This window comes from Cannabis sativa, chromosome 9, assembly GCF_029168945.1.
Source record: "Cannabis sativa cultivar Pink pepper isolate KNU-18-1 chromosome 9, ASM2916894v1, whole genome shotgun sequence".
Taxonomy (NCBI): Eukaryota; Viridiplantae; Streptophyta; class Magnoliopsida; order Rosales; family Cannabaceae; genus Cannabis; species Cannabis sativa.
Window position 1 is genome coordinate 59,113,155 of NC_083609.1, and position 22,176 is coordinate 59,135,330.

The 22,176-nt window shown below is 33.1% G+C and overlaps 1 protein-coding gene and 1 non-coding gene across 2 annotated transcripts; both read left to right on the forward strand.

Annotated features, from left to right (window-relative positions):
• Nucleotides 1-238: 238 nt before the first annotated feature.
• Nucleotides 239-1,682, forward strand: LOC115723997 (blue copper protein 1a-like). Its single transcript, XM_030653453.2, has 2 exons — nucleotides 239-435; nucleotides 1,190-1,682. Exons 1-2 carry the CDS (start codon nucleotides 264-266, stop codon nucleotides 1,489-1,491), a joined length of 474 nt encoding a protein of 157 aa, XP_030509313.1. The 5' UTR covers nucleotides 239-263; the 3' UTR covers nucleotides 1,492-1,682.
• Nucleotides 1,683-9,511: 7,829 nt separating this feature from the next.
• LOC115703325 (small nucleolar RNA R71) lies at nucleotides 9,512-9,618 on the forward strand. Its single transcript, XR_004009100.2, has one exon. It is a non-coding gene; the product is annotated as a small nucleolar RNA R71 (small nucleolar RNA).
• Nucleotides 9,619-22,176: the final 12,558 nt, after the last annotated feature.

Sequence of the window (22,176 nt, forward strand, 5' to 3'; positions counted from 1 at the left end):
TATTGATGATATTATTTATAATTTATTTTATTTTCCTTAATTAAATAATTAATCACATTTATATACTCAGCAAGCCGACCATGGACGGTTTAATTAATTATTATTCGAAGTTTTCAATGATTTTAACACTTTTGAAAATTTTCATTTAAATAGAGACTCATATGGTCATAGATCATATGTACTACTACATAGCTTTGATCAATTAATATAAATTTTTCAAAGCTATTATTTTCCAATATTTAATTAAGATTTATTTTAATATAATGGCTTTTTCTAATAGATTTTTGAATGTAATTGTTGTTGTAGCAATTGTTCTTCCAACTATTGCTATTGCAACTGATTATATTGTTGGAGATGACAAAGGATGGACCAATGATAATTTTGATTATCAAGCTTGGGCTAAGGATAAAAATTTTACAGTTGGTGATGTTCTAGGTAATAATTAATTAAATAACTTTGTTTATATATATTTTTATTTTACAAAATTAATATTATTTTTTATATATATAGAAAATAATAAAGTTAAAGCTAATTTTATATATAATATATATATATACATAAAAAGGTACTTTAATAGGTATTACTCATGAATGGAAAAACTTAAATTTTTTTGATCTAATTAGAAAAATCTCATTTTTTTCAGCTAAAAGAAAAAAAAAATTAGGCGAAAAAAGTTTAAAAAAACATTGAATTTGACTTAAATTATATAAACATATTTTTGATATAGTGTAAAAAAATGTATTTTTTAATTTTTTTTAAATAAGTAGTTAAATTGAATATAAAAAATAAAATTTATCTTTTATTATTCGTCATTAAAATTTAAAGGTTTAATATGTTTAAAATTAATATTTATAGTTAAATTTATTTAATAATCATTAGATAATACTCATTAAAAAATCTTCCATATATATAAATAAATTTACATATGTTGATCACAATATTTATAAAAAGTATATAATTTTGTTCTTAACAAAAATTAGGCAATTATAAAAAATAAATAAAGTAATAAAATTTCTATTGGGAACTATAAAATGTTGAAATTAATTTGATAAGAAGACACTATACTGAGGAAGAAAAAAAAACCCTAATTTTTTTTTTTATATTTTGAGTCTCTATTTTTTTGAAGTCAATTTAATTGATTTTTTTTTAATTAGTACTAATTATTGTATTTTTGGTTAATATTTGATAGTGTTCAACTACAAATCTGGTAGTCACAATGTATACAAAGTTGATGGTGCTGGCTTCATGAGTTGCAATACCACGTCCCCGAACGGTGAACCACCATTGACGACAGGTAACGACCGAGTGGAGCTCAAAACTCCCGGAAACAAATGGTACATTTGCGGGAAACCCGGACACTGTCTCAATGGCAACCAAAAGCTTAAAATTAGTGTGAACAATGGTACTGCTAGCTCATCTGATGCTCATGGGATAGTGTCCTCCGGATTTAAAGTCCTTTTCGGGGCACTTATTGTTGTCTCCATCATATAATTACGTACTAAACTATTTATGATATGCATGTGCTATGCATGCATACGTAAGAATTAACTAGTTGTTATAGCTAGTTAATATTTAAGATTGGTTTTTTTATTATTATTTTAATTTTATTGTGTTTCAATAAGGAATGCATTGTTTTGTATTCCATCAACTTTAATTTCAATTTGAAATAAAGGTTTTTTTAGTTAACATTCATATTATAGTTTTTTGGTTTTTTGTTATTATTTTTAAGGTATAATTAACTAATTCAAATGAACAATTTATATGCAGTTTACAATATTTTTTATAAAAAAAAGTATGAATTAATTACCTCTCATAAAAAATATTTATTTGAAAACAAAAATAGCTATAATCATTTAAAACATTATATTTTATAAGTAAAAACAAAGCTACAATCCATATAAATCATGAAAAAATATAAAGGATCATTAATATTAAATAGTTTTGGACATATATATAAAATTATTTTTCATGTTAAGCAACATTAGACATAATAAAAAGTCATTAAAGATGTCAATTATAATAGTGATTGAGATTCATTGATATCCATGTGATGATAACCAATATAAACATGTAGCATATGCACTAAATAATTAAGCCAACATATTAAAATAATATTTGCTACATAATATATGGCTATTGGTACAAATTAAAATATAATATAACAAAGATGTGTAAGTTTAGATATTTGATAATATATTTTACAAAATTTATTGACTGTCCTTTTTATTTTGTTAAAATGACAATTTAGACTTTGTATTTTACAAATATAATTAATGTTTTAAAACCATAACCCTATTTCTTCTTCCTAATTACCTTAAAATTCCTTTCCTTCCCTAACCCTAACCTGAGTACAATTGTGACAACATTTCAGGACAATATGGACATATGATTTATTTTTAGCACTCTTAGAAAATTATAAATCAAATTTTCTTATATATATAATTGGGCAAATTATTATAGTATATATAGTACTATATATATAAAAAAAAAATATAAAGTACAATTTTTTTTATATAAAGTACATACTCGTGCATGCAATTAATTATTTAATTTGAAGACTTCAGTATTATCATAAGTACTTATTCAGACTTCTTTTTTTTTTAAAAAAAAAAAGAAAGAAAATATGATATGCTTACTATAAATTATTATAATTTTTTCAAATATCAAAAAATATAAATTATTATTCCCTATATATTCATATATATTTTCTTATTGGAATATATATAGTTGACAAGAACAAGGGGGCAAGAAAAGCCAAACAATTTAGATTATTTCAAAAACACATTTTCATACTATATATGAAGCAGCAGGCCGATACGAGGGAAATTATATAATTTAATTGCATAAAATATTAATTTTTGTAAAATTTTTAATTTTTTACTCAAAGTTTTATTTTTACATTTTTACAATATTTTATAAAAATACAAAAGAACAAAAACAACAAAAAAATTACATGAAAGTAATAACAAAACAACATCAAAAATAATATATAAATAATAAAAAATCAACAATAAAATAACAAGATCGTACAACATAAAAATGTATATAAATTACAATAAAATCTACCTAATACGAGTCTCCCGTTAGTTTCGGAGCTACTGAAACTACCTAGGAATCGCAGTCCCTTCATGGGAAGGGTGGAGTCGACCTTTACGATCGTCAACCTTCTGTGTTTTCTTTCGATTTTGCGAGTACTTTCCATGGATTTAGAGTTGGTTAATCGGCTTGCAGAAGTCTTGAGTCTGGATGATGTCGATGGACCGGTTCTGGCGTTGAATAAAGCTGGTGTAGAGGAGGGGAAGAAGAGATTGGATTTGTGTGATCTTGTTGGAAAAGTTATTGGCCCTAGACCGGCCAATAAAGATGGAATTGAGAATGCTATGAAGGGAATTCAGAAACTCAATCATCGGTTTCAGGTGGAAGAATTGAGCTCCAAGAATGTTTTTCGATTCTTTTTCGGTAGCCGTGAGGAAAGGCAGCGGGTTTATGGTGGGGGACCATGGACAATTGATAAACAATTGATATGTTTTGTGAAGCCAATGGGATTAGGAGAGATTTCAAAAATGAATTTTGATTTTACGTACTTTTGGATATCGATCAACAATGTTCCGTTGGCTTGCATGACCGAGTTGTTTGCACGGGAATGGGATGAGAGGATTGGTAAGCTTGAAGACATCAAGCTTGTCAATGGTACAATGAAGGTTAGGGTGCGGATGAATATCACTGAACCTCTTAAACGAGGGTTGCGGGTGGCGGTGGATGAGCTAGGTAATGAGGTTTCACTCTTATTTCAATATGAACACTTACCTGACTTTTGTTTTGATTGTGGTATAATTGGGCATAAGGCCTTGGACTGTCCTTTGAGGGACTTTGTTGGGGATAATCCCAGGCCCGATCGTGGGAGGTATGGATCTTGGATGTGTGCTCCGAGTTCGCCACCGCATCATCGATTTTGGTATCAGAAAAAGCGTGATAATTCTCCGTCTAATAGGCTGATCATGTCTATGGGAGCGGCCTCGAGAATTTTATTTGTTGTGGAGAGAGGTCGGGTTCATTATTCAGGTCCTACACAGGAGGAGTTGGCTCCCACGTCTGTGTTAGAGGGCCGTGAGCGTGATAAAGAGGTGAAGGCTAGGCATGCGACCGGTCAAAATGTTTCTGTGGCTCCTGGTGTACCGTCTCCGACGGATGGCACACAGTCGGGTGTGGCCCATATGAATGGTATTGATTTGGGGAAGGTGGTGCCAACGAGTGAAACGGATGTGACGATTGAGCCATTGGGTGATGAAATAGCTAACCAAGGTGCGGTTGGTGAGTGTTCTTTGCTGCATGCTTTACCCGATTGTGGCAAGGGTAAGTGTATGATGGAGGGGGATTGTTCTATGGATGTGGCTAGTGGCTCAGCTGATGGGAAAGAGGCCGAGAATGTTGTGGGTAAAATGGTTCATCATAGCATGCATGGATTGAATAATGTTGATAAGGGTAAGGGTGTTTTGGACCTTTCATCTCAAGTGGAATTTTCTTTTACTCAAGCACTTCAACAAACATTTGAACCGCTTATCCATGCGCAAAAGGCCAAAACTTGGAAGCGGCTGAATTCCTCTTGTGGTCGTGGGTCTAAAGGTACGTCTAAGCCGAGTTCCTTTCCCATTAGCCCAAAATTATCACATGTGTTAGTTGCTAATGCTAAAAATAAGGTGAGTCCGAAGGTTGGTGGTGGAGGTAAAAGGAAAATGGATGTTGATGTTCACAATGAGAATGTGAAGAAGGGGTCGTTGGAGGAGCAGTCTGATGTGGTCCCTGAGAATGTAAGTAATTTATTGGCGAAGCCTGCTCCAGGAGCCATGAGTCTACTATGTTGGAACGCACGGGGACTGGGGAATCCTGGTGCGTTGACTGCTTTACGAACGGTTGTTCGTAAGTTTTTCCCAAGTTTAGTTTTTCTTTCTGAAACTAAACTTTATGGTGGGTGGGCGGAAGGTATACGCCGTCATATTAGTTTTTCCAATAGTTTTCATGTTGATTGTGTGGGGAAGAGTGGTGGTTTGTTATTGTTGTGGAATGATGATTGGGAGGTATCTGTAAAGTCTTTTTCGGTTGGACATATTGATGCATTGGTGTAGTGTCCGGGGAGGAATTTATGGAGGTTCACAGGCTTTTATGGGAATCCTAAGGCAAGCTCTAGAGCCGATTCATGGCAATTATTGTGTAGGCTTAAGGGTCTGTTTGATCTTCCTTGGATATGTGGTGGTGATTTCAATGAAATCCTTTCAATTAGTGAAAAGAAGGGTGTTGCTATAATTTATAAACGCTACGCAAGTATACGCAATCAAGTAGTAAATCTCACACAGGTGAGGTCGATCCCACAGGGAATTGGATTAAATACCACTAAACTATACTTATAATTCTATCTGGCAGATCAAAAGTAATTATGATTTAAAAATAGTAAAGTATGAAAGTAATTCAGAAAACTTAATAACACAATTGAAAGTTGAGCAAGATGAGATAATAGGGAGGAGAATCCTATTGTTGTTTACCCAAATCGTTAATGATTAATTACTATCCTATTCTTGGAGGGAATGACAGATTATGAAATAACCTAGCTCCTTTCAGATCTTCTAGATTCTAAACCACATGTTATCTAATTAATTCCTTAATTAAACTAACATGAAATCAGCATTAAGTAATAATCTACTCGTCACATAAGTCATGCAAATACTTTCGTTTCACATAGAACATTGATTATCTTAATTTTAGCATTCTCAATTCTCACTTTTCAGATTTCGAATTGAGATCATAGAGCATGCACAAGGTGATCAATCTTAAACATGAAATTAAGAACAAATTAAGATAATTTCACACACAAGAATTGAGGAATGGTAATTAAACATTAACTAGGCAAAACATTAAACAACAATCATCATCCTCCCTAAATGGGAAATTTTGTTCAGAAACAAATCCATAACCATTCCTATAGCAATATTCAACATAAATAAATTAAAGAGGAATAAAGAAAAGAACTGTTGGTGGATGAATTCTGGATCTTCACTTCAATCTCTGTGCTCTTCCTGCCGCTCTCAGCTGTATTTTAGGGTTTCTAATCGCTCTCCCAGACTTCCAATCGCAGTTTTCTATTTATAACTAAAATTTAGGGTTCGATGGATGAAAATGCCCCTGGTCCGTACGGGATCTCGCCGCGGCTAAGCTTCCTCTCGCTGCGGCGAGATAATTGAAAATAAAGGGTCTCTCTGTATCTCTTAAATGGCCGCGGCGAGACTCTTCATCGCCGCGGCGACTGAAGCCCTCTAGATTTTTGAGATCTAGCCGCGGCCAGGTTGTGTTTAGCCGCGGCCAGATGTGCACAATTACTCAGAAATTGTGTTTTCTTCGGCTCAGCACGTCTTTTAACGAATTTCTGCACCCGAGACCTCTTTTATTCCAAAGAACCTGAAAACATAGAAAACAAGCGTAATTCCGTCCCAACACAGCTAAAAACGCACATAAATTAGATCCACAACATGGGCTAAAAATAGCCTAACAAACTCCCCCAAACTGACTCTTTACTCGTCCCCGAGTAAACTAAGACTAAACTAAAAACAAACTGACAATGATAGCTAAACTTTCCAACAATTTAATTGTTACCACCACCTGCACAACTTCAATCCATCAATAACCAGAATTTCAACTTGCCAACTCTAAGAACTAAGTTGAATGTACAATTTTACAAGTAAGTAATTCATACAAACATAAAACATCGCAATTGCCATCAATATCACAACTGTTCTCAACTTTCCAACATCCCACTAACACATGATCAATAAGTTTGAATGACATACCTCTCTCCACTAATGTTGACAAATTTCTATTTGGAATCAATAGGTCTTTTTCGGTTAACATCGCATGGCTTAGGTACATGGGTAGGTGAGAAGTCATTTAAGCTATACTATACCATAAGCACTTTTAACCAAGCAAGCCTAGACATTTCTTTTGCTTTCTTCCCATATATCCCAAAAACAGAAATAAGAGATTGCAGTTTTTCTTATGTGTGTACCTCATAATTTTCTTAATTTTTTTTTTTCCTCAAGAAGACATTTTTTTTCTTTCTTTCTTCTTTTTTTTTTCCGGAGGCACAACACACAATATTATTCTTTTTTCTCAATCTCTCACCCCTACACTTTATTTTTCCACTTACAACACTTATTTCCCCCCCAAACTTGCTTCAAGGCTCATGGCATAATAAGGTATGTTCAGGGTGAAAAGAGTTTAAGATAACGGATTCAGCTCAGTTAAGTGGTGAAAAATTTAAGTGGTGAAAATTTTTTTAAAACAGGCTAAGGCTCAACTTTGGGTATACTATGGTGAAAATTTCTAGGTAGGCTTGAAAGGCTCAATCGTTCCAAAGAAAACTTGCCTAAATCACTTTCCAAACAAAAAAAATCATCAAGAATTTCGCTTCAAGAGAGTATGTCAAACAAATTCTATTTCATGTACAATCAATCATTCCACAAACCAAATAGAACAGAGGTGATATGTGAGAATAGCAAATGTTTTAAATCTACATGAATTACTTCCTAGCACACATCCATGTTAATTCAAACAGTTGCAAGTCAAGCACACAGTTATGTTTTAATCCATTGCACAAGTGAATAACAACAATTCAATCAATCTTTCAATTTAGCTATCACACAAGACTAAAAAAAACTAAAACAAACTAAACTAAAACAAATAAACTGAAAAATTTAAGTCTCCCCCCCCAAACTAAAATGCACATTGTCCCCAATGTATGAAAATAAACCAGGGTGAGAGAAACTTACCTGAGCCCCATCAGAAGGGATCAAGTCCACCCTTTGCATTCAAAAGAGCCCTCGCACTAAATGAAGACAATTTACCACAAATGGTGTTGATTTCAGAGTTTTGCACAAGAGTAAGCTCACCTTCAGAACTACCACACATCAATCTTTTCCAACGACGCTGAATCGTTCGAAGTCGCTCTTTAGGCTTTGCTTTCTTCTTATCAGTTTTAACAAAAGAACCCTTCACCACCTCAATCTTGCAACAGGTAGGAATGTCAGTTGGGGCAAAAACATTAAAATTGACCTCTTCATCTTGGACTCGCAACTTTAACTCCCCCTTTTGAACATCTATTAATGCTCGACCCGTGGCCAAGAATGGTCTTCCCAAAATAATGGGAATAGTTGAATCTTCCTCCATATCAAGAATTAAGAAATCAGCAGGGAAGATAAACTTACCAACCTTCACCAGTACATCTTCAATTATGCCACGAGGATGAGTTAGAGAACGATCCGCTAGTTGTAGAGTCACTGTTGTGGGCTTTGCTTTTCCCAATCCTAGCCTTTTGAAGACAGACAACGGCATTAGATTAATGCTTGCTCCCAGATCACATAGAGCTTTAGTTTCCACTGAACCCCCTATAGAGCATGGAATATTGAAACTACCCGGATCTTTAAGCTTGGGCGGTAGTTTCTTTTGCAAAATGGCGCTACACTCCTCAGTTAATGCCACTGTTTCATAGTCCTCCATTTTTCTCTTCTTAGACAATATCTCCTTCATGAACTTCACATAACGGGGCATTTGTTCCAAGGCTTCAGCAAAAGGAATGTTGATGTGTAGTCTTTTGAAGACCTCTAGAAATTTTGTAAACTGCTTGTCTAGATTGGTCTTTCGGAGTCTCTGAGGATAAGGTATCTTCACATGATGATCAATACTGATTGGTGGAGACTGTTGTGGTGGTGCAGGGCTATCAGTAGCCTTCTTTTCCTTTGGTGCCGGTGTCTGTGCTTGTTGATCCTGAACCCCATCTTCAACTGGTTGCTTGCCACTAGGTCCTTCATAACTCTTTCCACTCCTCAAGGAAATTGCTTTACATTGCTCTTTTCCTTTTGCCTCACTAGTGCTAGGTGAATTTCCTTGAGCTTGGTTTGCCACTTGAGTAGACAATTGTTCCATTTGAGTTTCTAGAGTTTTAATAGAGGCTCTAGTCTCCATCATGAATTGGAGCAATAAATCAGCTTGGATATTGGAGCCTCCACTAGGACTTTGTTGTTGGTTTTGTTGGGGCTGATTTCTCTGCTGGTAGAACCCCTGTTGGTTGTGCCCATAATTATTATTTTGGGAGTAGTTCCCAATGGCTTTTGCTTGATCCATTGGCAAATTATCCACATCTGCCTGACACTCTGAAAAGTGATGGTTGCCTCCACATATCTCACAAATAACTTGGGCTTGTTTAGCTTGCCCTGCAATCAGCTTTGTCAAGGCCTCAACTTGAGCTGTCAACTTTGTGATGGCATCAACCTCTAGCACACCAGCTACTTTCTTAGTTTGACTCCTTTCAGTTGGCCACTGCTGATTATTTAGAGCCATCTCCTCCAATAGATCGTAAGCCTCATTAGCACTCTTTCTCATAAAAGCTCCACCAGCTGCTGCATCTATCAGAGTTCTAGTGTTACCAACCAACCCGTTGTAGAAATTGTGAACCAGCATCCACTTTTCTATGCCATGATGAGGACACCTCCTGATCAGATCTTTAAACCTCTCCCAAGCCTCATGGAGAGATTCATTATCTTGTTGGCAGAAATTATTGATTTCTCCTCTCAGCTTTGCAGACTTGGCTGGAGGAAAGAACTTTGACAAGAATTTTGTTGCCAGATCATTCCATGTGGCAATAGAATTAGGTGGCAAGGAATTCAACCAACTCTTGGCTCGTTCTCTGAGCGAGAATGGAAACAATCTCAGTCGAATGGCATCATCGCTAACTCCATTAACCTTAAAAGTTTCACAAAGTTCCATGAAGTTAGAGAGATGCAGATTAGGATCTTCAGAAGGGAGGCCACCAAACTGAACTGAAGACTGCACCATTTGAAGGATGGCAGGCTTAATCTCGAAATTGTTTGCATCCACTGCCGGTGGCCTGATACATGACTGCACTCCCGTCAGAGTAGGGAGAATGTAATCTCTCAAGCTACGGCCATTAGCTTGATCTTCCACGACACCTCCATTATTACCGTTATTACCCCCATTGTTTCCAGCATTATTGTTCACATTGGCAGCCATGATTTCTGATGTTTCAGCAGTTGCTGAAACTCTTTCTTGCCTCTTGTTCTTTCGATTCCTCCTGCAAGTTTTCTCGATTTCAGGATCAACTGGTAATATGACTGTTTGTCCTTGACGGCGCATGCACTTAGGATTCCTGAAATAGATCAAGAAATTATTGCAAGAAAAAGGTTAGAAAAATCAGCAAGAGAAAATATACCAAAGTAGAAGTTAGTATAATTTTATGTAATATTAATCTTTAACAATTCCCCGGCAACGGCGCCAAAAAACTTGTTGCTATAATTTATTAACGCTACGCAAGTATACGCAATCAAGTAGTAAATCTCACACAGGTGAGGTCGATCCCACAGGGAATTGGATTAAATACCACTAAACTATACTTATAATTCTATCTGGCAGATCAAAAGTAATTATGATTTAAAAATAGTAAAGTATGAAAGTAATTCAGAAAACTTAATAACACAATTGAAAGTTGAGCAAGATGAGATAATAGGGAGGAGAATCCTGTTGTTGTTTACCCAAATCGTTAATGATTAATTACTATCCTATTCTTGGAGTGAATGACAGATTATGAAATAACCTAGCTCCTTTCAGATCTTCTAGATTCTAAACCATATGTTATCTAATTAATTCCTTAATTAAACTAACATGAAATCAGCATTAAGTAATAATCTACTCGTCACATAAGTCATGCAAATACTTTCGTTTCACATAGAACATTGATTATCTTAATTTTAGCATTCTCAATTCTCACTTTTCAGATTTCGAATTGAGATCATAGAGCATGCACAAGGTGATCAATCTTAAACATGAAATTAAGAACAAATTAAGATAATTTCACACACAAGAATTGAGGAATGGTAATTAAACATTAACTAGGCAAAACATTAAACAACAATCATCATCCTCCCTAAATGGGAAATTTAGTTCAGAAACAAATCCATAACCATTCCTATAGCAATATTCAACATAAATAAATTAAAGAGGAATAAAGAAAAGAACTGTTGGTGGATGAATTCTGGATCTTCACTTCAATCTCTGTGCTCTTCCTGCCGCTCTCAGCTGTATTTTAGGGTTTCTAATCGCTCTCCCAGACTTCCAATCGCAGTTTTCTATTTATAACTAAAATTTAGGGTTCGATGGACGAAAATGCCCCTGGTCCGTACGGGATCTCGCCGCGGCTAAGCTTCCTCTCGCCGCGGCGAGATAATTGAAAATAAAGGGTCTCTCTGTATCTCTTAAATGGCCGCGGCGAGACTCTTCATCGCCGCGGCGACTGAAGCCCTCTAGATTTTCGAGATCTAGCCGCGGCCAGGTTGTGTTTAGCCGCGGCCAGATGTGCACAATTACTCAGAAATTGTGTTTTCTTCGGCTCAGCACGTCTTTTAACGAATTTCTGCACCTGAGACCTCTTTTATTCCAAAGAACCTAAAAACATAGAAAACAAGCGTAATTCCGTCCCAACACAGCTAAAAACGCACATAAATTAGATCCACAACATGGGCTAAAAATAGCCTAACAAAGGGTGGTGTTGATCGTAGCTTGTCTGCTATTACTGAATTTCAACAAGCTTTGGATAATTGTGCTTTGGTTGATATGGGATTTGAAGGACAATGCTTTACTTGGCTTAATAAAAGGCAAGGTGCTGCGCATGTTCAAGAACGACTGGATCGCTACTTTTGTAACCAGGATTGGCATAATTTGTTTCCGTCAGTTAAAGTCCTTAATGGAGATTTTATCCATTCGGATCATCGGCCTATTGCGGATATCCTGGAAAATATTGTTCGGAGTCACCCGAATGATAAAAAGAGAAGCTTTCGATTTGAAACTCATTGGTTGAAAGATGCTGAATGTCACGACATTGTTACTCAAATGTGGTTGTCTCCAGATGTTCCGTTGGATAACCAAGAAAGTATTCTTGATATTTTTAGGAGGTGTGTTGATCGGTTAGGGGCATGGAATAAAAGTAAGTTTGGTTCAATTCCTAAGCTGGTGCGAGAAACACAGAAACAGTTGGACGATCTCCTCAGTGTGTCTGCCCCGTTGGTTCGAATGGATGAGGTCAAACGGCTTGAGATTAAGTTGAATGATCTTTTATCCAAGGAGGAGTGTTATTGGAAGCTGAGGTCTAGGGCGGATTGGCTTGCTATGGGTGATAGGAATACAAAGTATTTTCATAATAAAGCGACGGGAAGGAAGAAGAAGAATGCAATTGTGGAAATTATGACGGACGATGGCAGAAAGTTAACTACGGAAGAGGATATTGTGGGTGAGATTGAGCATTATTTTGGCACTATTTTCTCCTCGACCTCTCCTACGGTGCAACAAGTGGAGAGTGGGATTAGCAATATTGGTGTTAGTATTTCTCCGGAAGAGTACGTGTTACGCTTGAAGCTCCCTTCACTAATGATGATGTGTTGTGTGCGGTTAAGGCTATTGGGGCTACGAAGGCCCCGGGGCCCGATGGGTTTCATGCTATTTTCTTTCAGAAATATTGGGATATTGTTGGAACTCGGGTTTCATCTGTGTGCCTTGCGATTTTAAATGGTCACCAATCAGTTAGAAAGTTTAATAAGTCGAATGTTGTATTGATTCCAAAGATCACTAGGCCGTCGTTTGTCAAGGAATATCGGCCTATTAGTCTTTGTAGTGTGATGTATAAGATTGTGGCGAAGACCGTGGCTTTAAGGTTGAAAGGTACATTGTCTCCGCTAATTTCATCATTTCAGAGTGCGTTTGTGCCGGGTCGTTCTATTCATGATTATGTTATGGTGGGGTTCGAATTGTTACATTCTCTTTTTAGGAAGAATAATGGCGTTCGGGGGTTTATGGCTTTGAAGCTGGACATGAGTAAAGCGTATGATAGAGTTGAGTGGTGTTTTCTGCGTGCTATTATGGGTAAGTTTGGGTTTCCTAGGCGGTGGGTGGATTTGATCATGGACTGCGTTACTACGGCTCAGTATAGCTTTTTAGTGAATGGAAAGCCTCGGGGTTGTGTGGTGCCTACAAGGGGATTGAGGCAAGGGTGTCCGCTCTGCGGAGGCTTTGTCTTCCCTGCTGCATCAAGCGAAGTTTAGTGGTGAGTTGATGGGGTTTCGGTGTTCCCGGTCTGGGCCTCGGGTGTCTCATATTTTCTTTGCTGATGACAGTTTGATATTTGGTAGAGCCAATGGAAGGGAGGCGGAATCTATCCGTCGGATTCTTCAGTGTTATGAGTATGCCTCTGGCCAACAAGTCAATTTTGATAAATCTGCTATCACATTCAGTCCGAATGTTCTACCTGCGGATCGTGCAAGTGTATTGGGTATTTTAGGCTTGGGGTCAGTAGACACTCATGATAAGTATTTGGGTTTACCAACGGTTATTGGAAGGAATAAGAAGCAGACTTTTGCTAGTATTTGTGACAAGGTTCAAAAGCGAGCGCGAGGATGGAAGCGGAGTTTCTTTTCTGCTAGTGGCCGTGAGATTCTGATTAAGGCTATTCTACAAGCAGTCCCAAATTATTTGATGAGTATGTTCCAGCTGCCTGTGGCGACATGTGATAAGCTTCGTTCAATTATTCTTCAGTTTTGGTGGGGTACGAAGAATGATAAGCGTAAAATTGCTTGGGTGAAATGGGAGAATGTGTGCCAGCCGAAATCCAAGGGGGGCTTAGGCTTCAATGTGTTGGGTTTTATGCCCTAAATAAAACTCATTTCAATATAATCAGATTTACTTATTAATATAGATCAGAAATAACATTTAATGTTGCATGGTTCACATGATTTATTTCATGATTATATGTACATAATGTATAAATTCATCTGAAACCCTTTTCACATACTTGATCCTGTTTATTGTGCCGTCAACACATTGGAAAGTAAACATGACTATGTGAATAAAGTTTCCTAGATTTATCAGACACAGGGTTTTACTGATATGATAATCTACAACAAGAGTTTACTTGTATTTGGAGAAATACTATGTTCTTTCCAGAACATTGGTTAAAGTAAAGCTCAGGTTGGATGCATGGAGTATGCATCGGAAGGGACCGATATTGAACTTTGACTTAGATTTATTAAACTTACCGTAATATCTATTCAACTCAATATCGCCTAGTTGATCCTAGATCAAATGATCTTAATCCTGATATGATTAGGCTCAATCTTGAAAGGCTATTCGTGTTCTTTGATTTGTTAGTTAAGCCTACTTTTAGGTCAGGGTGATACGTACATTTTGGGAACACGGTAGTGCAATTGAGTGGGAGCGCTATCATAAACATGGAATCTATAGCTTCTATCTGGCGAATAGTAAGCAAAGGATGATCTCCTTCGAGCTTGACCAAACGAACATAAATGGTGGAGTACTCATTTCACATAAGCTGAAATATCATTTATACGGGGTCAAGTGTTTTAAGGAATAAATACATTGTAGGGTGTAACGGTAATTTAATCCCTTTACAGTGTAGATCATTCATATAGAGGATCATTGATCACATTAGGATTATAACAATGGATAACTAATGATGTGCCTATATGGTGGAACATATAGAGCATTCTATATACTGAGAGTGCAATTCTAAGTTCTATGCGTGGATTCAACGAAGAATTAATAAGTTAGTGAATTTTAGTGCTAAATTCTTGATCTACTTATTGGAAGCTTGGTTATATAGACCCATGGTCCCCCCACTAGTTGAGATAATATTGCTTGTAAGACTCATGTAATTGGTTTTGATTAATCAATTATAATTCTCAAATTAGACTATGTCTATTTGTGAATTTTTCACTAAGTAAGGGCGAAATTGTAAAGAAAGAGTTTATAGGGGCATATTTGTTAATTATGATACTTTGTATGGTTCAATTAATAAATATGATAAATGACAATATTATTTAATAATTATTTATAGTTATTAAATAGTTAGAATTGGCATTTAAATGGTTGAATTAGAAAATTGGCGTTTTTGAGAAAATCAGATGCAGAAAAGATAAAATTGCAAAAATTGCAAAAAGTGAGGCCCAAATCCACTAAGCATGGCCCAGCCACTTTTGTAGGCAATTTAAACTGATATTTTCATTATTTTAATGCCAAATAATTCAAACCTAACCCTAGTGGAATGCTATAAATAGATAGTGAAGGCTTCAGGAAAATTACACTTAAATTTTCTATTTTTCCTTCAGAGAAAAACCTGAGCCTTCTCTCTCCCTATCTTTAGCTGTCACTTCTTCTCTTCCCTCTTGAGAATTTCGAAATCCTTAGTGATTAGAGTAGTGCCCACACACATCAAGTGATACCTCAATCATAGTGAGGAAGATCGTGAAGAAAGATCATCAGCAAAGAAGTTTCAGCATCAAAGATTCAGAGAAAGAGATCCAGGTTCAGATATTGATAATGCTCTGCTACAGAAAGGAATCAAGGGCTAGATATCTGAACGGAAGGAGTCATTATATTCCGCTGCACCCAATGTAAGGTTTCTTAAACTTTATATGTGTTTATTTCATCGTTTTAGAAAGTTCATATTTAGGATGTTAATAAACATACTTGTGAGTAGATCTAAGATCCTGGTAAAATAATTTCCAACAACTGGCCTCAGAGCCATGGTAATTGATTTACTTACATGTAATTTGGACTTTAAAACGATTGTTTGTATGTTCTTTGGATGGTATCATGTTGTATTGAGTGTTATTTGATGATTGATTGATGATTGTGAAATTTTCGTGAAAAATAATTGTTATTTCGGTTCTGGCATTATTTTTATTGGATAGTATGGAAAAAATTAAGCAAGTTAGCCTTTTACAGAACTCAATTTGGATTTTATTTGAATTAGTTATGATTTTTTGAAGATTTGACAAAATCGGACAATTTTGTCTTGATATTTTCCTGCGATCGCAGAACTGTCCGTACAGTTTCGAATTTTTTCTTTTTTCTTCAATTTTTCATACTTTTTCATGGAATTAACTTCCAATTTTTTTGTATGGTTTTGTATATATACTATTACTATTCCTAATTCAATTCTAATTATCATTTTGAATTAATTTAAATTTTTTAATTTAATTCAAGATATTAGTGTAATTTGAATTTGAATAGAATTAGTATTTATCTTTTTGCTTAAAAATCTATCTTATTTTTAAATTTGATTATATTTTTTTAAATTTAAGGTCAGATATTTTAAGATATTTATAATATCTTTTAAAGATATTTATAATATCTTTTAAGATATTTTAAAAATATCTTATCTTTTAAGATTTTTTAATTAAATCTTTTTAGATATTTTGACCATATTTAAATTTAAAATAAGATATTTATAATCATGTAATTTTAAATAGATATAAGATATTTTGCTAATTTTTTAAATTTTGTTATTTTATTTATTTAAATTACATTTAAAAATTTGAAAAAGATATTTATTTATCTTTTCTAATTTTTTATTTAATTTTTATTTATAAAATAACATTTAAAATTTAAAAGTAGTTAGCAAATTTTTGAAATGATATTTAGGTTGGTTGAAACCTAATTTTTCAAAAATTGTAGGTTTAATTTTAAATTTTTTTTTAAATTTCGAATTTTTTTAAATTTTTTAAAAATTTTCGAAATTTTTTATTTTTTTTTATTTAATTAATTATTTTCGAAATTAAATATTTATTTAAAATTAAATAAATCCTACATCCAACTATCCAGCTAACCTTGTTGCAGGAGTATGTGTTTTAGCTTATGTGTAAGTTTTTAAAACCTATTATTACTTGATTGCAAATAGCCATGGTTACTTTTTGCCAGATCTAATGATCTGATGGCTCCCTTGGTCAAGATAATAATTTGTAACAGGTATATTTACAATCTTCTTTCATCTGTGTATGACCTAGCAACATGATAGGACCCATCCAAAGTGTGTCTGTGTGAGCCTATGTGTTTAATTTTATTATAGATGCATATAGGTTAATGTTGCTAAATAAAATGTCATAGTCATTGATAGATTTTATTTAGGCCCATTTAGTTTTGGGCTTATTCAATTAATAACAGTTGTTCTTATTAAGGTTAAATTCCTCTCTTTTGGGCCTTGTGTGAGAGTTGGGAGCCATAGAAGTGGGTACGACATACTGAACCCAGCACCCCCTCACACAAACCACCCCAATTGTGAAGGCCCATTTGCTCGATTTGAATGATCGTACTAGGTTAATTAAACTAGTTTAACCTAATAAAATTGATTAGCAACATAATTAATTTCATTTATTTTGAAATTAATTTAAGAAAAATATAGTTTAAGGAATTTTATATTCTAAGCTAAACTATATGTATTTTCTTGTATTTAATTAAATATAGAATTATAACCATCTAGATTCTTTCTGGAACTTAATTTAAATTTTTCATTAAATATTCTTATTTAAGTTGATATTTAGTTATCTACAACTAACCAACTTAAATCTGAATATCTTTTGAATTTCAAATTTCAAAATTAAGTTGAGGAATTTTAGGCATTGGTTATTAAGATTCTTAAGATATTTTTTAAGTTAATATCTTTTCGAATATTAACTTAAAATGGAATATTTTTGAATTAAGTGGTTACAACTTAATTTTTTGATATTTAATTAAATTTAAATTTGAAAATATTTAAGTTCTAGATTTTTTCTAGTATAACTTAAATTAGATATTTTTTTCAAATTTTGTGGAAAAGATACTTAGTCAAATAAGATATTTTCTAGATAGTTATTTCTAGACTACTTATTATTTCTAATATTAAATAGGAAAATATTATACATTGGGAAATTAATTATTTAAATAATTAATTTTGGTACAATTTATTTTAAGTATATTTTTCCTAGTATTAAACTAGAGATTAATAATTAAGCCTTCTCTACACTTAATTATTTATTTCTTGAATTTAATACATTTAATTAATTTGAAAAATTAAATATCTAAGTTGATTTTCATCATGATACTTAAATATTTCTTTTTCATGACATTTAATTAAATAGAAAATTATTTTTAGTTGAAATTTATTTTTTCAACTAAATTTAAATAATTTTCAAAATATATTTTTTTCTTTATTTTATTAATCAATTTTCGAAATTGCATTTCTTAAATGCTAGAATTTCGAATTTTATCTTGAAAAATAGATTAAGTTGTAAATTAATTATTTATTTTAATTAATTCTTGGATCAACTTAAATCAATGATTTTTTCATTTATTGATTAATTTAAAATAAATTGAATTAAAGTATATTATTAGAAATTGAATTAATTAGTCAAAGGAAAATCTAGATAGGTGATATTTTTGCTTGAAGTATTTTTCTAGTGTATTTAATTAAATAGAAAATTAATATTTAAGTTGATTTTTATCATCATACTTAAATATTTGTAATTTTTCTTATATATTTAATTAAATAGGAAAATTATATTTTTTGTTGTAAATTAATTTTATTAATTAATTTTGGGCTAACATTAAATTAGAATAATTTTTCCAGGATTTATTTTTTATTTTAATATGCATTTTTCGAAAATTGTATTCTTATATACTTTAATTTTTCGAAATGCAATATATATTTATAGAAAATTAAATTTGAGTTGTAAATTAATTTAAATTAATTTTGTAATAACTTAAATATTTTTTTCTAAATATTTATTGGAAATTATTACTAAGATGGAAATAATTCATGTTATTTTCATATCCATCTAAGTAAAATTTATAAATATTAAATTAAAATTTATATTTAGAATTTTTCATTCTAAATTGGAAATTTTAAATAAATATATATTTAAAATAAATAGATTAAATAAAGAGAATCAAAGAAAATACAACTCACTTTAAATAATGAGCTTGATTATTATTAAGATATTCGATCTCCATTGTTGGTCTTACAAAAGTTAAATGTTTTCAATATAAGCTCGAGACGCTAGACTTCGTCCCCCTATGGATGGTTATTCGTTGAACGCATTTAACACCGTAAGATTTCATTTGATAAGTGTTTTGTAAGTTTTCGTCTCTATTAGACTCTCCCCTACGGTGACTACTTAGAGATAAACTTATGAAACATGAAACAATGGTGGAAGCTCATAAAATGAGAATAACCTTGACTCTCGCCTACCGGGACAACGTTGGATTCTTATTTTGATCGAATAAAAGGTTGCTAGAATGGTTTCTATTTTAGATGAGCTGACAACTCTATTCAATAAATGATGCTTTGACTCTCGCCTACCGGGACACTGTATCAGTTTGTTGAAAACCTTGGAAATTATTTAGGATTGTATGTTTTAGTATTTTCACTAGTCATTCCTACTTGCTATATGCTTATAATTTCTGAATTGTGTATGAATTTATATTGAACCTTGTTATTTTCTGTTATTAAGTTGTAGTTTAATTTCGAATCTTCATTGTTGGTCTAACTTGGCTTGTTTATCTAATGAGATAAATCCCTAGTGGATTTTCACCATTAGACATACATAATAGTGTTAGATTTCGAAAGATAAATATTGTACATGCGACATCTAGCTGTTCATCAATTGATGACACCTTAGACTAGTATTTTTACGATATGAAACAAGAAGATTATATAAATAAGATTACTTTGACTTTCGCTAATCGAAGCATCGTTGGATTCTTATTTTAAACGAAATTATCCTAATTCCTCTTAGCTTATTCATTTCGAATTAGCTTTCAAAACATATCATTGGATGAATGGTCTATAAATCATTTCATGTCATTTTATATGACGCATATGATTATAATCCCGAAATTCTATTCCCAATTGATATAAATCCTCAATCTTAGAAATCTCCTACTTGTATGGGCAAATCTGACTTAGAGTTTGTATTAGTAGTGCTGGTCCAAGATAGAATTACTCATTATATTTGGTATAAATTTAAGTCTTTGACTTTAATTTTAGATTCCAAATAGAAATTTTCTTAAATTTCTAATTCCAGAATACAATACAGTTACACTTTCTCAAGTGTTTAATATCCATCTTTTATTAATGGATTAAAACTGTATGGAATGTGAGTTAGGTATTCTGTGACCAGGATCCACTTGAAGTATTCTAAGAACTCTTTGATGTAACTAAACCTATATCATCCAAAGACACTACCATTTTTTTTTAATCTATGGCATTTGTATCTTGTTCATAGTGGTTTTGACAAGATCAATCTCTGCAAAGAGTTAATATGCCTATATCCACTGAAAGTAGTTCATCTCATTCGCAGATGGATGTACATTCAGGGGTGGATATGAGTTTTTCGTTGTATTCTTAAAACGATAACTCTAGATTATACCTTATGCAAAGAAATTTGAAATGTTTGAAACATTTCATCAATTTCTAGCAATGGTTAAACACCATTAAGGTATGTGGTTAAAGATCTTGCGAACTGATAGGGGTGGAGAAATAGTTAGTAGATATGCAGTTCAAAGATCATTACATTGATTTTTGAATTATATCCAAACTTACCTCCCCAGAAATTTCGATTTGCATATTGATGATTAGTTACTAGTCGTTGCCTAAGTCCTTCTATGGTAATACAATTTCAGAATGATGTAATGGTTGTATACTTAATGTAAATCATTACTAGATTCATGGATGACCTAATCAAAATCTTAAGAAAGGCTAGAACTGTTAACCATGGTTTGTTAGCTTTTCTAAGTGATTAGGGGTGGACCATCCCATTGTCAATAGATAAGAAAGTGTTTGTTCAAACAAATACTACTTTTCTAAGAAAATGACTAAGTCTGAAAAACAAGTAGCAAATAAAGGAGATATTTATTCTTGATTCCAAAAGTGTTCTATCATCTTATATAACATATGATGATCCCATTGCCTCTGTTGTCTTGTCACAACCGAAGAGATCAATACCATTTAGTTTTCTTCGACATAATTCACGGTACCTTGTCGTAGTGGGAGAGTTTCTAGGAACTCACCTTCTTATGACTTGGGAGACACAAGTGATTAAAATCCATTGTGAGTTTAAACAAGTAATGGATTGTCAAGATAAGAAACTAAGAAGAAAGCCAATAGAACTATGGTTTAATCCATTCACATGGAATGACCTAAAGTTTTCTATTACAAGGACATAAAAGGAAATTTTCGTTAATAAGTCTATTCTATGGACTTAACAAAACTTCCTGTTCCTAGTATTATAGGTTTGAGATTATCTAAACCTATGGCTTGTGGTATACCTGGTAATTACTTACTCTAATGCAAGCAACTTACTTTAGTAAGATGCTGAAGCATTTTCTTTCTAATGGCAATCTATAGAAGCTTCACAACTTCTTAGACATAGATTTTATTTATCTAAGGAAAAGTCTTAACTATTCCAGAAAAGATAAAGCCATGAAAGAATTTCTTATATCAACAGTGAGAGGTCTTAGATATGCTTTTGTATGCCTTAGACCAGACACCTGCTGTTGAGTGGGAGTAATGAGTAGGTATCAGATTAATCCAGGAGAAGAACATTGGAAGACAATCAAGTAAATCCTAAGATAAAGAAGAGGAACTATATGTTAGTCTATAAGGGTGTGTTTAAAACTCTTAGACTACACCATATCAGATTTCGAAATTTGCCTATGTGCTAGTAAATATTTCTGATAAGATGGTGATTACTCTGGGGGTGGAATAGTGATTTTGGAGAAGTGTAAAAACCTATCTGAATTCTCTAAGTCTACCAGAGAGAGACTGAATGTTAAAGCTGCAGGAAAGTTACTTATTCAGTCTAAGGAAAGTTCTATACATCTTTGGCACCATTCCAAATTGCCTTAAACTACTAGTGTTAATTCCCTGATTAACCAAAAGTAGTTGCCAAAGGTATAGAATCCAGTATCCCAAGAGAGTAGACATATAGAGAGGAATTTCACATTATCAATGATTTTGTGATTAAGGAAGAGTAATGGTGGAGAAAAGGTTGTGGTTAATTCAACCTTTCAGATCCTATTACGAGGAGTTTACTACTACTACACTTGATTTGTATATCAAGATGTTGAGATTATTTGAAACGCACTTTTTGTTTTATATTAGTGCAAGTGGGAGTTTGTTGGGTTTTATGCCCTAAATAAAACTCATTTCAATATAATCAGATTTACTTATTAATATAGATCAGAAATAACATTTAATGTTGCATGGTTCACATGATTTATTTCATGATTATATGTACA